The following is an 18,107-nucleotide window of genomic DNA, read 5'->3' on the forward strand; positions in this document are numbered from 1 at the left end:
GGCCACCCCAGGGCACGCCTTGGCCCCGCCCTGGCCACCCCAGGGCCGGACAATAAAATTTATAAAACCGATATGTCCCATGAAATGTTAGTTCTGCCCGCTGGATTTTTGTTCCGCCTATTTGAATTCTGCGGGGATGCATATTACCGTAGCACATAAACATTTCACGCATTCAAGCAGCAGGTGGTATCAGATAGTCATGCTCTAGTCCGACAACACAACAACCTCCGAACTACGTGAACATGCGATTAATTTGGGATGCAAGTTATTCATCTCTTATACTCTCTTCAAGTTTTCTCACTTTGTAGACATACAGTTACAATTCTGTCCTCAGACAATTCAGAGTTCCAGAAATCTCCCGAGTTTCCAGAAATCTCCACTTTGCCCGGGGTTTTCGAAACCTCCGTTTACATGTAAATGCAACCGTATAGATAAATATGCGTCTTTATTGATATCCGGCTACAGTGGGATTTGTGCTGTGTGCACACATAGATAGATAGAAAGCAAAACGTTGGTGGTTTTCGATTGTATGACTCAAAAGAGAAAATTACGTCGGCAAGTTAGCTGTCTGTGAATCACTTTGCTCACTCTAACCGCAGAATACAACTTTTAAAGTTAATGTTTGTCTGTTACATGAAAATATAGAGATGTTGTGTGTTACTGGTGGGATTACCCGTACACATTGATTAATAATTGTCACACTCATACATACACAACACTCATGCATTCTCTCAATACACACTCTCCCCCTACCCCTCTCATGCACCACATTTCTATATTTACATGTAACACACTCACTCATACACAACACTTATGCACTCTCTTAACACACTGTCTATCTCACTCTCACACACACAATTTGTGCACTACATTTCTATATTTACATGTAACATTCATACACTCTCAACACAGACACACAACTCATTCACTAAATTTTTATATTTAAATGTAACACTCATGCACTGTCTTAACTCTCTCTCTCTCTCTCTCTCTCTCTCTCGCTCTCTCTCACTCATATATGAATACATACTTCACTCTCTTAACACACACTCTGTCTTTCTGTCACTCACTATAAGATACAACTCATGCACTCTCAACACACACCCTCTCTTACACACACACACACACACACACACACACACACACACACACCACTCATGCATGATGCACTACATTTACATGTAACACACTCACTGGTATACACAACACTCGTGCACTCTGAACACACACCACTCATGCACTCTGAACACACACTCACTCACACACCACCCATGCACTACATTTCTATATTCACATGTAACACACACAACACTCATGCACTCTGAACATACACTCTCTCACACATACAACTTATGCACTTCATTTTTGTATTTACATGTAACATATCTTCACACACACAAAATTCGTATACTACAGCTCATCTACATGCAGTGCACACACCACTCATGCACTACACCTCATCTATGTCATGTGTTACATCAGTGTAACACTTTCACTCACTCACACACACGCACACGCGCACACACAAACACATTTTGTAACTCAACACATTTAGTTTGTACAGTACTTACAATGGACAATATCACATGTTGTAAGTGTTTACATATGTTGTATGTATGAGTTAAGTATACAAGTATTTTCCTTTTCCTGAGCAAAGCACTCTTTATTCAAGCCTGACTAATATCCTTACTACTTCCCAGGTGCCTGGGACAGGTGATCTTTTAGTTTTCACTTTTGCATTTTAGTAGTGATCGTTAAAATCCTGATGCTTAACTAGAGTAAACAAGTTGGATGGTTTCTTTGTTTTGCAGATGCTTTATGTGACATAAATAAATTAATACATTAATTTCTGACCTCTTGGCTCACATGGGTTTTGTTCATGAGTTAGGCACCAGATATGCACCAGATACATCAGAATACAGGAAATCAAATCTAGCTAATTCAAAATTTCCGGGGGAGGAACCCCCCAGGAAACCCCCCCCCCCCCCCCCCCCCTTATTTAGTCACAGCATGGCCACCCCCTGTATATCCTTGGCCCCCCTTTGGCCACCCCATGTAAAAAGTCCTGGCTACGCCACTGGTATGCACACTAGCAGCATTTCTGTCGAGAGTATGCACACTAGATAGCGTTTCTGTAGCGAGCATGCACACTAGATAGCGTTTCTGTAGAGAGCATGCACACTAGATAGCGTTTCTGTAGAGAGTATGCACACTAGCAGTGTTTCTGTAGAGAGTATGCACACTAGCAGCATTTCTGTAGAGAGCATGCACACTAGACAGTGTTTATGTAGAGAGCATGCGCACTAGACAGCATTTATGTAGAGAGTATGTTATGCACAACCTGTCAACCTCGAGTACAATTTCCTATCTCTGTATTGGCCTAATTTAATGTTTTAAAGTAATTATTTTTTCGACAAAATGAATGACTAAACTGGACTAAAACCCTTTTAGTTTTCGTCGACTAAAACTAGACCAAAACTATCAAGGATAGAATTGACTAAAATGTGATTAAAACTAATAAGCATTTTGTCCAAAAGACTAAGACTAAAACTAAATAAAAAATGGCTGCCAAAAACAACACTGCTGGAAACTTTGTTCCAATTTATACCCATCTTGGTCATGAGTAGGCGGCGAAGTTCATGGGTGGTTGGCCAGAATTCTCTGCAAAATATCAACAGCTCATTACCAAATCTCTTTCCTCCTACCTCTCTCACATTGGGAACTGTTCTATCTGCCTGGGACTAAAACTGCCCTTCTCAGGGAATCCTAAGTCCTTTACCCATATGTCAAACTGTGTCAAACAATCCTCGCCATACGAGGTTTTCATAAACTGGATGTTTGGGCTGTCATAGGAACACCCAATTCTTATTATAGCACATGTAGCCTCAGGCTTACTTGCTTTTTTCTTTTCTTTCCCTAACTTGCCGTTTCTGTTCCCCATTGTATACTGTTATATCAATAGGTTGTGACAACAATGGCTGAGTTTCTTTACTAGGATCACAAGAAGAACAGGTTGGACTATGTCCAAAAATGCGACACAATAATCCTTTAGGTATGTTCTTATAAGTAAACAATTTATCTGACATTTACCTTAAGCTAAAAGTAGGTATCATTTAGCACAACAACCTCAAAGACAACTCATGCATGTGTACAAGATCTATTTCTCTGTTTCAGAATTTGGAGGAGGACAGTACTCTGTTAATTCATCAATATTTTGAGTGCACACCAGTGTGTCTTGGTGACTTTGTAATCAAACCTCTCTATCCCATTCCTACGACGGGCCAGTTGTTCACACAGAACAAAGGGAGCAAGATTCAATTCTTTCCCAGTTACGAATCGCTGAACGTGAATCCATTGAAACACGCCCCCTTACTTCACTTTTTCAATAGGTGAGCCGTTACCCAGTCATCAGTTAAGCAGATTTTTCTCTTACACAACCCAATAAACTACTCGTGGTTTATTGTCTCAAAATTGTGTTTTATCCATTTCTGCAAACATATTGATGGTACCACAGCTTAGCAGTCTTCCTTGACTAGGACAAATTTCTGTCCGTCTCTTATATCAGTCTTTAAATACTGTTTCCACTAATTTCTTTACACAAGAATGCAAAGTTATCACTTACTGGTTCGGTGAGCCCTGACGGTCTGGTCTCTCGTCCTAGTTCTCAGCTCTGCACCGTGGCCTTGGGACTGTCCCATCGTCCGAGGATCAGATGCGTACAACCCACCCAGGAGACACCAAATTGTAATGGAAACTTCTAATAAACTGTAAGGTATGTGACTCAAGGAAGAGACAGCTGGTAGCAGACTGAACAACGTTTACTGGTGCAGCTTCATTATATACAGCACAGCCTTGTAATGTCACAGCACCACCTATTGGTAACTACAGTATTACAACCAATACACGACATCTCCCTTTCTTTAGATTTTAAAAAAAATTATTATTATTATTAGGAGGAGGGCGGCACGGTGGTGTAGTGGTTAGCACTGCCGCCTCACAGCAAAAAGGTCCGGGTTCGAGCCCCGTGGCCGGCGAGGGCCTTTCTGTGCGGAGTTTGCATGTTCTCTCCGTGTCCGCGTGGGTTTCCTCCAGGTGCTCCGGTTTCCCCCACAGTCCAAAGACATGCAGGTTACCGGTAGGTTAACTGGTGACTCTAAATTGACCGTAGGTGTGAATGTGAGTGTGAATGGTTGTCTGTGTCTATGTGTCAGCCCTGTGATGACCTGGCGACTTGTCCAGGGTGTACCCCGCCTTTCGCCCGTAGTCAGCTGGGATAGGCTCCAGCTTGCCTGCAACCCTGTAGAACAGGATAAAGTGGCTAGAGATGATGAGATGAGATTATTATTATTATTATTATTATTATGTTTAACTCAAATCTTCTCACTAAACAAGGGAAAACCTAACAAAACACAATTATGTCACTTCCTTAAGCAGTCTCTGCTATTACTCCCAGTACCTAAGAGGAACTCTTATAGGTCTTTTCTTTTGTACAAGGCAAGTTGCAGGAAGCTGCTGAAGTAAAGGACGACCATAGCATTCTCGTTCACATCAAGGACAAAGACTGTGTGGCTCTGGAGGTGCAGTACCACAAAAGTTGCTTCTGACAGTACACAAGGTTTTTGAGTGATCCTGCCAGAGCAGAGAAAGAACAGTAAGTCATATATTAACTTTACATAAATACACATACAGTACAATGTGTGTCCTATGTATGAGAACACAATCACAACACTTATATCTACTTCTATATTATTTTCTAAGGATTGAGCCAACGTTTGATCTCAGCTATAAGTTGTTCTGTGAGAGGGTAATCCGTCAAAGGCTGCTGATCAACCAAGAGGTGCTGAGAATGAGCCAACTGAGGAAGACCTTTATTGACCTGGTGCAGTCAAGTGAAGGTGTTGATGCTTCAAGCTACAGGTAATTGCAAGGAAATGTATTATTTGTCACATCCAAGGCAAATTTCATACGTGTGTGACCACTCAGCTTGCCATCTGCACAGACATGCATCTCCCGCTGGATATGGTTGGCATCTGGAAGATGGAAATCTACAAGTGACATGGATGACAAGAAATCCAGCCCCTGACACTGTTCTGCATGTGATACACTGTGGTTGCAGAGGGAGTGCCCGTGAGACAAACAGATGCTCCTGTGTCTCTGCAGGACTCTGTTGTACAGACTTGTGCAGGTGTTCCAGCTGTTCGAACACAAAGGAAACAGAAGAAAAAGATGATGATAACTGCCCTGACACTGACAGTGAGGATGTCATGTGGTTTTTACCTCTATTCTATTCAATTGATATCATTATCATAAATTTTATTATGATGTTTATTTATATATGTATATAAGTTAATGCCAGTCAATGTATACTTGTTATGATTGTTTTTATGTGTTGTATATAGTTGTGAGTGAATAAATGAACAAATGAATACCTGAATGTTCCTTATCATTGATAATTAAAATTATTTCTGTTAGGACTGGGGACTGTCTTGGCCTCTAGAGGCTGCTGTTATTGCTTTATCTTGTCATGTTTGTTTTGGCCTCTAGAGGCCGCCACTGCTTCTGTGTTTTGTGTTTGTTTTGATTGCCTGTTTCCATGTGCCTTTTACCCCCACCTGTTCTTTATTTCCTGCCCCGCCCAGTTTCTTAATTTCCCTGTGTATAAATACTTCCTCAGTTTGGTCCCTAGTCACGGAGTCCTTGTGCTGTTATGTTATCACTAGAGACCTCTGTTCCGTGTTCCTTGCCTTTGTCTTTGTGGTCTTTTGTACTTTGCTTTCTTGTGGACTTTTTGGACTTTGTATTTACCATTTTGGATCTTCTGAGCATTTGGATTTTTGCCTTTTCTTTTCTTATTTTTGGCTTTTTGTTTTGACTTTGAACTTTTGGATTTTTTTATTTTTTCCCGTATATCTTCTGAGCGTTTGGATATTACTTTTGTTTTTTGCCTTGGATTTTTTGCATTGTAAATAAACTGTTTTTTCTACTCTACTTTCGCCTCACTCCTCTGCACTTGAGTCATTCCCCTGGTGGCCTATTGGGGGTTTGCTGGATTACTACACCAGCAACCTGGGTTTGATTCCCAGCAAAATCCTAACAATTTCCATTTATTGATAAAAATGACAACATGAAAAGGTCTACCTTATCACCTACTTGCATCATTGTTCTTTGTGCTATAAATAAAGCCCTGTTTGGAATCCATTTAGCCCACTTTAGAAATACATGAATGGTTATCACTGATAATTAAATTGTTTCCATTTATTGATCAAAATGACAACATGAAAGGTCACTTGCATCATTGTTCTTCGTGCTATAAATAAAGCACTATTTAGAATCCATTTGGCCCACTTTAGAAATACATGAATGATCATTATCATTGATAATTAGAATTATTTCCATTTATTGATCAAAATGACAACATGAAATGTCTGCCTTTATCATCCACTTGCATCATTGATCTTTGTGCTATAAATAAAGCACTGTTAAGAATCAATTTGGCCCACTTTAGAAGGATATTTTGGGAGATTCCTTTATGTTGGTTACATTTGACATCAGGCAGGCTGTCATTTTTCCAGTTTGTTGTCGTAAATCGGCTACGCAATTGGTTTAGCGCGGTCACGTGGTGTCTCGTGACATCAAAATCGCATTCAGCTCTGTGGAAAATATTTTTTCAGAAAATGTCTCGATTTAAAAAATGAGTGTGATTCTGTGACACGGAAAGTTTGCTATAAGTGTAACATATCTTGGTCCTTTTTATCAGCTAAAGAGCATGTGGTTCAGAGACGTCGGAGCGACCTAAAACGAAAACGGGTTTCACCTTATGGTCTAATAAGCAGCTGCGCAGGGGAGTATCCTACTCCATCCAGTGGAGTGTTTCTATACTCCAACAGAGCAATATATGGGTCTCTGAGACTATCCTATGCTTTTTTCAGCAGATTCTTCACTGTTTGAATGGCTCTCTCAGCTTGGCCATTTGACTGTGGAAGCTCCGGACTTGATGTTGTGTATTTAAACTCCCAGCTGGTCGCAAGTTCTTGCATTTCTGCACTTACCAGCAGTGTCCCATTGTCCATCAGGTACACCATGTCTGGCAAAAATAGACTTTAGAGCCATAATGATGTGCTTGCTTGTCGTACCATTCAACTTGGAAATCTCTGGGTATTTAGAGTAGTAGTCGACACACATAATATACTCTGCATTACTGAAATGAAAGAGATCTATTCCAACTTTTGACCACGCTCTCTCAGGAACTGGATGGGATATCAAGGGCTCTCTGGGATTGTTGTTTTTGTGTTTGTTGCACACTGCACATTTCTGCACAACTTCCTCAATTTGTTTTGCCATGCCTGGCCAAAACAGGATATCTCTTGCTCTTGCTTTACTTTTTACAATTCCCATATGTGCTTCGTGAATTTTGTCTAGCATCTCTTCTCTCATCTTTGTCGGAACAACCAGTTTTGAGTTTTTTAACAGTAACATATCTGACATATCTGAATATGTCAGCTCCTCTCTGAAAGTCCAGTACTTTTGGATTGTCTTGGGAACTTGACTCTGTGACTCAGGCCATCCATCCTGTACTGCTTGTCTGACCAGTCTCAGTTCCTCATCCTGTTCTGTTGCATCTTTGAATTGCTGACACCATTCTTCTGAAACAGGTAACTGTTGGACTACATAGCTCACATCCAACTCGTCCTCCTGCCTGCCATTTGTGTGGTCTTTCAGGCTGGCTCTGCTCAATGCATCTGCAATGTGCATTTCCTTACCAGTGTAGGTGCAATTGGTGATTAATAAGTGATCAATCTCATTAAATCTGAAGGTCTCATTAAGTCATTAAATTGAATCAGTCTCATTGGATCAGTTTCATTAATTGATACCATTAATTTTGGTGCTTAATAATAAATTACCAAACAGCCAAATTAGTATATTCCAAATTATTATGATCACTTACCGCAGGGGTGGGCAATTATTTTTTCCATGGGGCCACATGAGAAACAGAAAATTTTGTGGAGGGCCGGACCAAAAGGCTGAACTAAATTCTGCATAATATTAATTGTATTTCTTTATATAAAGCAGTAAATAACATTGTTTTTACAAGCTGCTAAGACTGGTAGGAGTATGGAAAAAACGAGGTTGCCTTACAAAAAATGTCATTTATTCAATCAAATTTCCCAAAACAATGGTTAACAAAATGTGAACGTTTGTACCTTTTTTTTCAGTCACATTCACCCCAAAACACAATAAAGACATCACAATATTGTCTTTCTACTCCAAATATCAAGCACCAAGTCCACCAAGCACTCTTTCACAAATTCCCCCTCCGAGAATGGCTTACTGTTTTTAGCGATTTTGTGGGAAAGCACAAAGCTGGTCTTGGTTGCTGCATCCCTGGATGTGTGACGCTTGGTAAAAAAGCCTTGCTGCTTTTCTAGCTTAGCCAGCAAAGCTGCCGATGTCTGCGCTATTTCAGCATCAGTCAAGTTTCGGTATTTCTCAGCGTGCTTCGTCTGGTAATGCTGACTCAAATTGTAGTCTTTGAACACAGCGAGCCGCTCTCCACAAACTAAACACACGGCTTTATCTCTGACTTCAATAAATAAATACTTAGCAGTCCATGTTTTGTTGAAAGCCCTGCATTCGGCATCTACCTTTCTTCTTTTTGCGGACATTTTGGGGGCTAAAGTCTTCTTGTGATCTGCTCCCAACAACGTCGATTTGGTGTAGGTATCAGATCTACAGATCGGCTCGGGCTCCAGCACCTGCTGGTGACGTCACACTATGTGATTGGCTGGACCGTTTGAAGGATGATGTACAAGTTTGTGGTTGGTCTGGACAAATTACGGAAGTAGTTATCGCGGGATTAGGTTTCGTGGGATTTCATGTCATGTTCATGTCGCGCGCATTGCGTTTTTGTTGAACACAACTTCAAAATAAAAGCAATGCACATTCAGTCCATGCATGGGGTAAAATTAGAAAATGCTTTTATTTTGTAATTTCTAATTAACCTTACGCGGGCCGGTCAGAATGAACCAAAGGGCCGGATGCGGCCCGCGGGCCGTAAAATGCCCAGGTCTGACTTACCGTATTATATAACTCATATGCACCTAAGAATTCTTTTGAGATTTGGGCGACTTCAAAAGTATTGGAGCAACAAATAAAACACACAGTTTCAATAATAATTGAATTTATTATAACAAAGATAAAAATTAATAATAACAGTTGAAAACATTATATACAAATATGATATGGTATGTGTGTGTGTGCGTGAGAGGCCTTCTGACCATGTGTTTCTAAATACAGCAAGAGAGTTAGCTTTGGTTGCTAATTGAGATGTGTTGGCCATGTGTGGAGACACAGATTAGCCTTGTGTCGCTAGCTAAGACAAAGGAATGCTAGCTAAGGTGTGTTTGTGTATGTCCACGTGGCCTGACAAAGAGTTAGCCTGTGTGTGGCCTGAACAAAAAGTTAGCATGGATTGCTAGCTAAGGTGTGTTTGTGTGTGGCCTGTGGCCTAAGCAAAAGGTTAGCCTAGCTTGCTAACAAGACAAAGGAATTAGCCATGTGTTTAGCTAAGGTGTGTTGTGAGGCCTGTGGCCACATGTTTCTGAGTAACAAAGGACTAGCTGGTAGCTAACCCACTAGCTCATAACACTACTAAATCCACTGAAATCTTGATGAGGTCAAAATGTATAATAAGGAAACTGAGGATGTTAGTAAGGAATAAAGAGAAGCATGCACAGCCTATCTATTAAACAATTGAGAGATTAAAACAAAATAGAACAATCATCAATTCAACACGCTGCGTGTCTACAGTGTACACAATTAAACTGTTCCTGAGTTTAAATTCACACTGCTTCATAAAACTAATTCCTAAGACTAGGTTTTGCCCAAATGCCAGTCTTTCTTCAGTATCTTGCCTCTACGCAAGATTATGGAGATATCTTCCGAGACTTTTGGAGTTTCACCGTTGTGAAGGCTTCCGTGAAGTGCAGAGAATTTCTTGGTCTGACGTGTGGTCGCTCGTGATTAAAAGAAAGTCTCTGATCAGACAATGTGCACAGCTTTTTAATTAGAAGGATCCGGTCACTTCTAAACTTTAATTAACTGCTTGGGCTGCAGTCCGTACGTACATATAATGAATAACTGAAAACCGGTTGTAACTCAAGCTGAGTTTAAAATCACGCGATCTGAGAATCTACCATGGCCAAAGGTGAGAGGAAAGTGCGAAACTCTGATTCTTGAGGAAAAGAAAAGACGTCTTTATCTGGTTTGCTCGGTCAGAGCAAATCTCTCTGTGTCCAGACAGCTTGAAGTCCAAGGCGGAAAGAGGAAGTATGGCGGATTTCCGGGTCCCTTATAGAGTCGTGGAGGAAGTGACGTAGATGATCCCGCCCACGCATGACATAGGTCAACACGGAAGTTGGCTGATGGGAAATGTAGTTTCTTAAAGAGACGGGCTGTTGTAGTTCTTAGATGGACTGTACCTACACCAGGCTTGTACGTCACCTGCAGGCTGTATTTCTGTAGTCTCGTTAACATTTTCTGCAGCCTTGCTGGAGCTTTGTGGAGAGGCTTTTTGAAAATTGTCTCCAATGGTCTGTGATCTGACTCTACTTGAACATGCCTTCCATACAGATATTGGTGAAATTTTTCACATCCATACACAATTGCAAGCAGCTCCTTTTCTATTTGTGCATACCTTTTGTTCACACTCTGTTAGTGACCTTGAGCTGTACACCACAGGTTGTTGTTCTTGCAGGATCACAGCTCCCAAACCACCTGAACTGGCATCGACTGACAGTGTGACAGGCTTTTCCACATCATAATATTTTAGCACTGGAGTGTTACTCACAAGCTCTTTCAGTTGTGTGAAGCTCCTTTGTTGTTCACACTCCCAATGCCAGGAGGTTTCACCTTCCAGTAGTTTTCTGAGTGGTGCAGATACTTCTGAGAGATTTGAGATGAACTTGGCCAAATACTGCACCATACCCATGAATCTCTGTAGTGCTGGTTTGTCTCTTGGCTCTGGAATTTCTTGTATGGCTCGCACTTTGTCCATGCCAGGTTTCAGTCCATCTTTGCTCAGTACATGCCCTATGTAGCTGATTTCACTCAGTCCAATTTTACATTTGTCTCTGTTTAGTTTCAAGTTTATGTTTCTCAGTTGATCAAACAGCTTCCTCAGCCTCTTGTCATGTGACTCTCTGTCTTCACCCCACACAAGAATGTCATCCATCACATTGACGACTCCGTCCAGTCCTTCTAGATGCTGTAACAGGCACCTCTGAAACACCTCAGGGGCTGAAGATATTCCAAAGGGAAGTCTCTTAAACTTGTACCTGCCTGAGGGTGAGTTAAAGGTGTATAGTCTGGAGCTCTCTTCATCTAACTGGATTTGCCAGTAGCCTTGGTTTGCATCCACAACTGAGAAGACTTTTGCTTTCGGCATCTCAGCAACAACGTCCTCCACTGTTTTCAGAGGATAGTGTTCTCTTTTTATTGCTTTGTTTAAGTCCTGTGGATGCAGGCATATCCTTATCTTGTTTGGTTTCACAACTGTCACCATGCTGCTGACCCATTCTGTGGGCTCCATTTGTTTTTCTATGACATCAAGATTTTCCATCTTTTTTTAGTTCCTTTTCAATGTCTTTTTTTCGGGGCCACTGGGACCTTTCTGGGAGGATGAATCACTGGTGTAACATCTGGGTTTACCTGAATATGGTGAACTCCTGGAACACAGCCCAGTCCTGTGAATAAATCCTCATATTCACTCAATATGTCTGTCTGTGTTTTTTCTCCCACTCCATATATCCTCTTCACCACTCCAAGCGCAACACTAGACTCTTTTCCAAGTACTGCTCTAGCATCATGCTTTATTACTTGAAAGTCCACATTAAGCTCTTTGTCCTTATATTGGCATTTAATGGTCTTCTGCCCTAGTGGCTTTTCTTTTTGCCCAAAAAACCCCACTAACTAAGAGCAAAATTTGTCCAGTTTCTTTTTACTCAGGTTCAGTGCATCCAATTCTCTCTTGGATATGACATTACAGTCAGCACCTGTATCTATCTGTACAGTGAGTGTCTGGTTGTTTATATTCAGCATTACAGTCCAGTCATCTTTGTTTGTTTGCACATCCACTTTATCTAGCTTGTTCACATGGCTTATTTCTGTTTGTTTCAGCTCAATTGTCCCTACGAACATGTCATCGTCACTTGCTGTGTCACATCCAATACCTTGTATTTTCCGTTGGATTTCTGTCTGTCCGTGGCTCGTGCACATTTTTGCATAGTGATTATTTCGGTGACACGAGTTACAGGTTTGGCCATATGCAGGGCACTTCCTTGGCTCATGTTTATACCCACATTTTCTACAGTCTACTTGTGGTTTTTCTTTCTTTGATTGTGTTTGTGGTCTCTCCTTTTTTCCATGTGTTTTTTGCTTGAGTAATTTCTGAACCGGCACTTCAGTTTCTTCATGTAGCTTTTTTAGCTGGCTTTGGCTCACCTTGCTAGCACAGCAAATGTCTACTGCTCGCTGTAGTGTCAGCTCCGGCTCTCTTAGCAATCTGCCTCGGATCTGATCATTTGTGATTCCACATATAACTCTGTCTCTTATTAATGACTCTATTAACTCTCCAAATTCGCAGTCTTTCGCTTAGTTTTTTACAACCCCAATTCCAAAAAAGTTGGGACAAAGTACAAATTGTAAATAAAAATGAAATGCAATAATTTACAAATCTCAAAAACTGATATTGTATTCACAATAGAACATAGACAACATATCAAATGTCGAAAGTGAGACATTTTGAAATTTCATGCCAAATATTGGCTCATTTGAAATTTCATGACAGCAACACATCCAGAGGCGATTCTAGAGTCTGTTGTGGCCCCAAGCAAAAATTTCCAGAAGGCCATTCTGACCAGTGTTCATCACCAATATGTTATAAATAATCTGACACCAACGAAAAATGTATGAAGCCAAAGTTTTTTAAATTCCAAATGTGAAAATACAATGGTAAAGAACAATAAAAAACAAAATAAATAACTAAATAACAACAAGGTTGTTACAGTACATTGTAAATAATTTGGCATCATAAAAATATAAATAAAATAAATAACTTCAAAATAGCCTATATAAACTTAATATAAAATATACATTATACTGTAAATAACCCACATCAGTGCAGACTAAATTGTGCTGAAATTAACAAGTTTTCACATCAGTAGAAAGCATCATGTACAGTACAACAATAAACAATGGAACAATAAAATGGTTTAAATAACTTGAAAAAACCCATATAAACTTTGTACAAAATATAAGTATGCAATTCTCTTCAGCACCTTGTACTGTAAGCACTGCCCCTAGAAATGCTGCTTACGGGCCTTGGATAGAGCAAATGCAGAAACTATTTCCTCCAGATCCAAAGCTCTTCGTACACTGCGCTCTATAGACATGAGAGCCAGCCCTGAAAGTCTCTCCTGTGACATGGTGGATCTGAGATAGGTCTTGATGAGTTTTAAGGAGGAGAAACTTCTCTCTCCAGAGGCAACAGTGACCGGAAGAGTTACAAGAAGGCGAAGGACAATGCTGAGGTTCCTGTACAGATCGAGAAACTGTTCCCTGTAGATGTGATCCAGCATATCACTTGGGGAGGCAGAGGCTTGATCGGGAAAGGCATGGACAGCAGCCCTGATCTCCAGCACCAAATCCTCCGCATCAATGTCATGTTGTGTTTTTTCCAGTTTCTTGCAGCTGTCTTCAAGTTTGCCACTCTGAATGGTCTTTGACATGCTTTCTTTGGAGAAGATAAAACCATAAAGGGCATAAACATCCTCCATTTTTGAAAATCTTTCATTCAAACTGGTGAGGGCTGTGTCCACTGGGGCAGAAAAAGCTCTCTGTTAAAGTACTCATCTGGAGTAGACTGCGTTTCTTCTCTGCCCTCATACAGGAACTGCCTGGTTGTTCACCACTCTCAAGATAACAGAAAGTTGCTCAGTGTGGCTAATATCAGGAGTACAGTCCATTATGACAGAAAAGTACTTAGCTTTTTTCACCCTTTTGACTATCTCATCAATTATTTTGTCTCCAGTTAGTGCAATGATTTCATTTTGGATTTGACTGCTGAGGTAGTGCACCTTTGTTTCCTTGTTTTGAATCCTCCTCAAATGCTCATTCATGACTGGATTGAATTGTGCCATTAATTCCACCTGTGACAAGAAATTGCCATTATGTGGGTCATATAGCACATTTGTATGGCCTCTCAAAGCAAGGTTCCTTTCAACAAGGTGGAATATTATGGCAACCACTCTGAGTATAACACCTCTCCAGTGCTGCATCTCAAGGTGTATCAAATCCTTGTTAAGCTGATCGATTGCTGTTTAAGTTTTGAGCCTCATTTGCAGTTCATGCCAACTTGTCATGCAGGTAATGTGTGTTTTGGAATATTCATGTTCCTTTAGATGTTCAGCCAGATTCCTCCAATTTCTGAAACCTCCTTTGGTAAGTGCATTTTCTTGTTTACCAAAAAGTTTGCAGGCAAAACAGAAGACAGAGTCTGTGCTAAGTGAATAAAGAAGCCATGTTCGCTGTATCTTCTTCCCATTTTTCATTATCATTTCGTAGTTTTCTTTTGTGAATCTACGTGGATTTTTCTCCGATTTCTGGGGGAAAACTACATCTCTGATCTGTATAGGCCCTTTTGTGATGAATGCACACAGTTCAGTATGGCTTAGAACACTTGGCCATTCTGCAGGATCCTCTGATGTGGTCAAATCTGTTTTAGTAGCAGGTGACACGTCATGATGAGGGGTAGGAGTTGCTGTCCTGCTGGAGGTGGATGTTGCTGGAACTGCTATGACAAAAAACAACAACAACAACAACAACAACAACAGGGTAAATATATCATAAAGAATTGTTACAGGGCATGTCACATGTTATCAATTGAAGTAGAATCTATTGAACTTACAGTCATCAGTATTATCACTTTGTAGCCCAGGGTTATAACTCCTGATGCTTACACTGGGTACTACTTTATGTTAGCTGCAGACCTACACGGTATAGCTATAGTCCCTTCATTAGCTGTTTTACACACTGCTAGTTATTCTCCACTGACCGTTAAGTATTGTTACTTTGTTTTATTTGCACGGTTTGTGTGAGAGCACTAAGGGGGCAGACTGGGGTAGGATGCGCGTGAAGAGAATGGGATCTGCACAAGAGAGAGAGAGAATCGGACCGAGCTACTTTTAACCAGTTGCTAGCCGTCCATCTTGTGTGGTAATTACACTATCGTATAGTATTAGTATTGTTTATTCGCCTTGCGTTGGAGTTGTCTGATAGCGCTTTGAGCTACCGGGACGCTCGGGGTTCCTCAGACAGCCGACGTGGGACATATGCGGCCTGATAGTGCCTCGAGCTACCAGGCGGCTCAAGGTTCCTCAGGTTAGCCATCGAGGGAGCAGCATCGAGGGGGCGCACGCTCTGACTGACTGACTGACTGTGTGAGTTGAAAGGTTGCTGAGCGAGACATTGGAGTGACTGTCACGCGAACTGTGAGTAGGATACCTGCTTTGGCGAGGATCCTCACCGATTTTGCGAGGAGTTTTAAACAGGCCTGCAATGTTTTTTTTCTTTTCCTTGTGTTATGCCGGTTTTTCCGTGATCACGTTTATGTGTAGTTTGGGTGACGTCACCGCAGTATTCTAAGCGTTTTGTTTAATGGTACTGAGTGTTGTATTGTTTGTGACACTTGAAAATATTTGTTTACACACTCTGAATTTTCACAAGGGAGTCTTTTCTATACGGATTGAACATAGCTGTTCAATCCCTTTGTATTATAGTCTTTCATCATATTTAATCATTTGGTATACATTTAAAGCATCTAGGCCTAATAGTCGGATAACTTTATTATATACTGTTCAGCTTTTTATTATCGTGTGAGCATCTTTGTGCCTTTTTATATATTTAAATAGGCTACTTTACTATATTGCCATAGGGTTCTTGTTTTACCACCTTTAGTAAGGACACCTCAATACATTTTTCACCCACTTGTACTGATATTCTCACTGTTAATAAGAGTTTTTGGCTCAGGTCTTGTAGAGTATCCAGGCAAGGGGTATTGTTGCACTGTGTCTTGATATAATACACTTTATTATACTCTCTCTTTTTTTTTTATTACTGCCTCTGTGTCCTTTCATTGGTTAGCATAGCAAGTTTATGTTGTTGCATCAAGTGTATCGTGTGGGTGGTTAAGTCTCATAGTTTACTTAAAAGGCTTGACAGGTGAGAACCTAACCCCCGGACCCAGGCTACACTTATTACACCCCTCTGAGGGAAAAGAGGGCTACATAAATTGGAGGCACCGCTGGGATTTGAGTGGAATTTAGTGTTTAGGCATTTAAGGTGTATTTTACACTGGACTTATATTGAGGTATTTTTTTTTTTTATTGTTAAGATGTCGCTGCTTAGTAGCTGGTGTAAAGGGGAGGGAGTAAATCCGAGGCATGCTGTAGTGGTCAGTGATGTTCCCGATGACAGTGAGATAGGTGAAATAGAGAGTACTTTTCAGAACATAAAGGTTTTGGGGTGTGTATGTGTGGGTGGTTGTATGTGTGACCCCCAGACTCAGAAGCTGGTAGTGCTTTGTGAGTGCAGAGAGGTGGTCAGAACACAGGCCCTGCCTAGTGAAGTGAAGCCATCTGATGGCAATAATCCATGGGCACTTAGCGGGCCAGATGATGACACTACAGTAGTGTTCAAGACCAAGAGCACCAACCCCTCAACCCCAAAGCTGTCGCCAGGTCCCTCAAGATGTGATGCCCAGAGTGAGCCTCCTCCTCCTGATGCGCCAGCCTCCATTCCAATGGACACGTTCTTCAAGGTCATAGAGAACCTCATGGAGAAGACCTCAAGACCATATGAGGGCCATGCATTCAAACGGCTTCGTGTGTTTTCCGGGATTTTCCCCACGCCTGCTGGAGAGGAGAGTTTGGACACCTGGTTAGAGCAGGCCCGTCTGATGATTGATGAGAGTGAGCTCCCTAGCTGTGAGAAACGGAAGAGGATCATCGAGTGCTTGAAAGGTCCAGCTTTTGATATAGCTCAGGCTGTCCATAGTAACGACCCTAACGCCACCCCTGATGACTTCCTGACTGCACTGGAAAAGGCTTTTGGCTCCATGGAGTCTAGAGAAGATCTTTACATAATGTTCCGATCCATGCAGCAGCATTCTGGTGAGAGCCTGTCTGACTTCTTGAGACGCCTGGAACGGATGCTGACAAAAGTTGTTCGGAAGGGAGGACTTCACCCGTCATGGAGGGACCAGGCCCGAGTGGAACAGTTACTGCGTGGTACCTTTGAGTCAGAGCTGATGTTAGTGCAGTTGCACCTTCGAGAGCGAAGATACAACCCCCCCACTTTCCTGGAGCTGCTAAACGAGATTCGTGAAGAGGAAGACCACCAGCTTTTGCGATGCATCTCCCTGTGCACGTAAAGCTTCTGTGCGCCAGCTTAACGCAACAGAGAATACAACCTCCTCCACCTCTGAAGCAGCCCATCTATGGTCAGAGATTGACTACTTAAAGGCCCAGCTCTCCAGGCTTTCTGCTCAGAAGTCAAGTACATGGGCAGACACCATAGAGGAGGAGTCTATGCAGTCCAGAGGGGCGAGAGCTGAAAAGAGGAATGCAACCCCTGACCTTCAGCAGCAGGTGAATGAGCTACAGCACCAGCTCCAGGCCATGGTTGTTACTCTGAAAGACCACACTGCCCGAACAGACAGGGGAAGACCATGGAAGGGGGGAGCTGCCACGCCTTCTGACTCGTACAGACAGAACACACAGAACTGGTCTGCTCACTCCAGTCTGAACAGTGATGCCGTTTTCTGTTACCGGTGTGGAGAAGATGGGCATGTCTCAAAGCAGTGCACTGGCATGGAAGATCCTAGCAAGGTCATCTCCTAGCTGATCAGCTCTTTAAAAAAGGCCAGAACAGAACCCGCACAGCGATCCTGCCATGCCAAGACTGGCACAGTGAGCGCCCCTAGGTTTCCCAGCCTCCCTGATGGTCTAGTGGGAAGCCCCTCTGTGAGCCATGTGATAATAGAAGGTAGGAGC

The 18,107-nt window shown here is 41.8% G+C and overlaps 1 protein-coding gene across 1 annotated transcript; it reads left to right on the forward strand.

Annotated features, from left to right (window-relative positions):
* Positions 1-16,447: 16,447 nt before the first annotated feature.
* On the forward strand, positions 16,448-17,485 carry LOC132894730 (paraneoplastic antigen Ma2-like). Its single transcript, XM_060934847.1, has one exon. The coding sequence runs from the start codon at positions 16,448-16,450 to the stop codon at positions 17,483-17,485; it is 1,038 nt and encodes a 345-aa protein (XP_060790830.1).
* Positions 17,486-18,107: the final 622 nt, after the last annotated feature.

The sequence above is a fragment of the Neoarius graeffei genome, chromosome 12, assembly GCF_027579695.1.
Source record: "Neoarius graeffei isolate fNeoGra1 chromosome 12, fNeoGra1.pri, whole genome shotgun sequence".
Lineage (NCBI taxonomy): Eukaryota > Metazoa > Chordata > Actinopteri > Siluriformes > Ariidae > Neoarius > Neoarius graeffei.

Coding starts and splice junctions, on each gene's coding strand:
- LOC132894730 (XM_060934847.1), top strand. CDS start 16,448: ATGTCGCTGCTTAGTAGCTGGTGTAAAGGGGAGGGAGTAAATCCGAGG.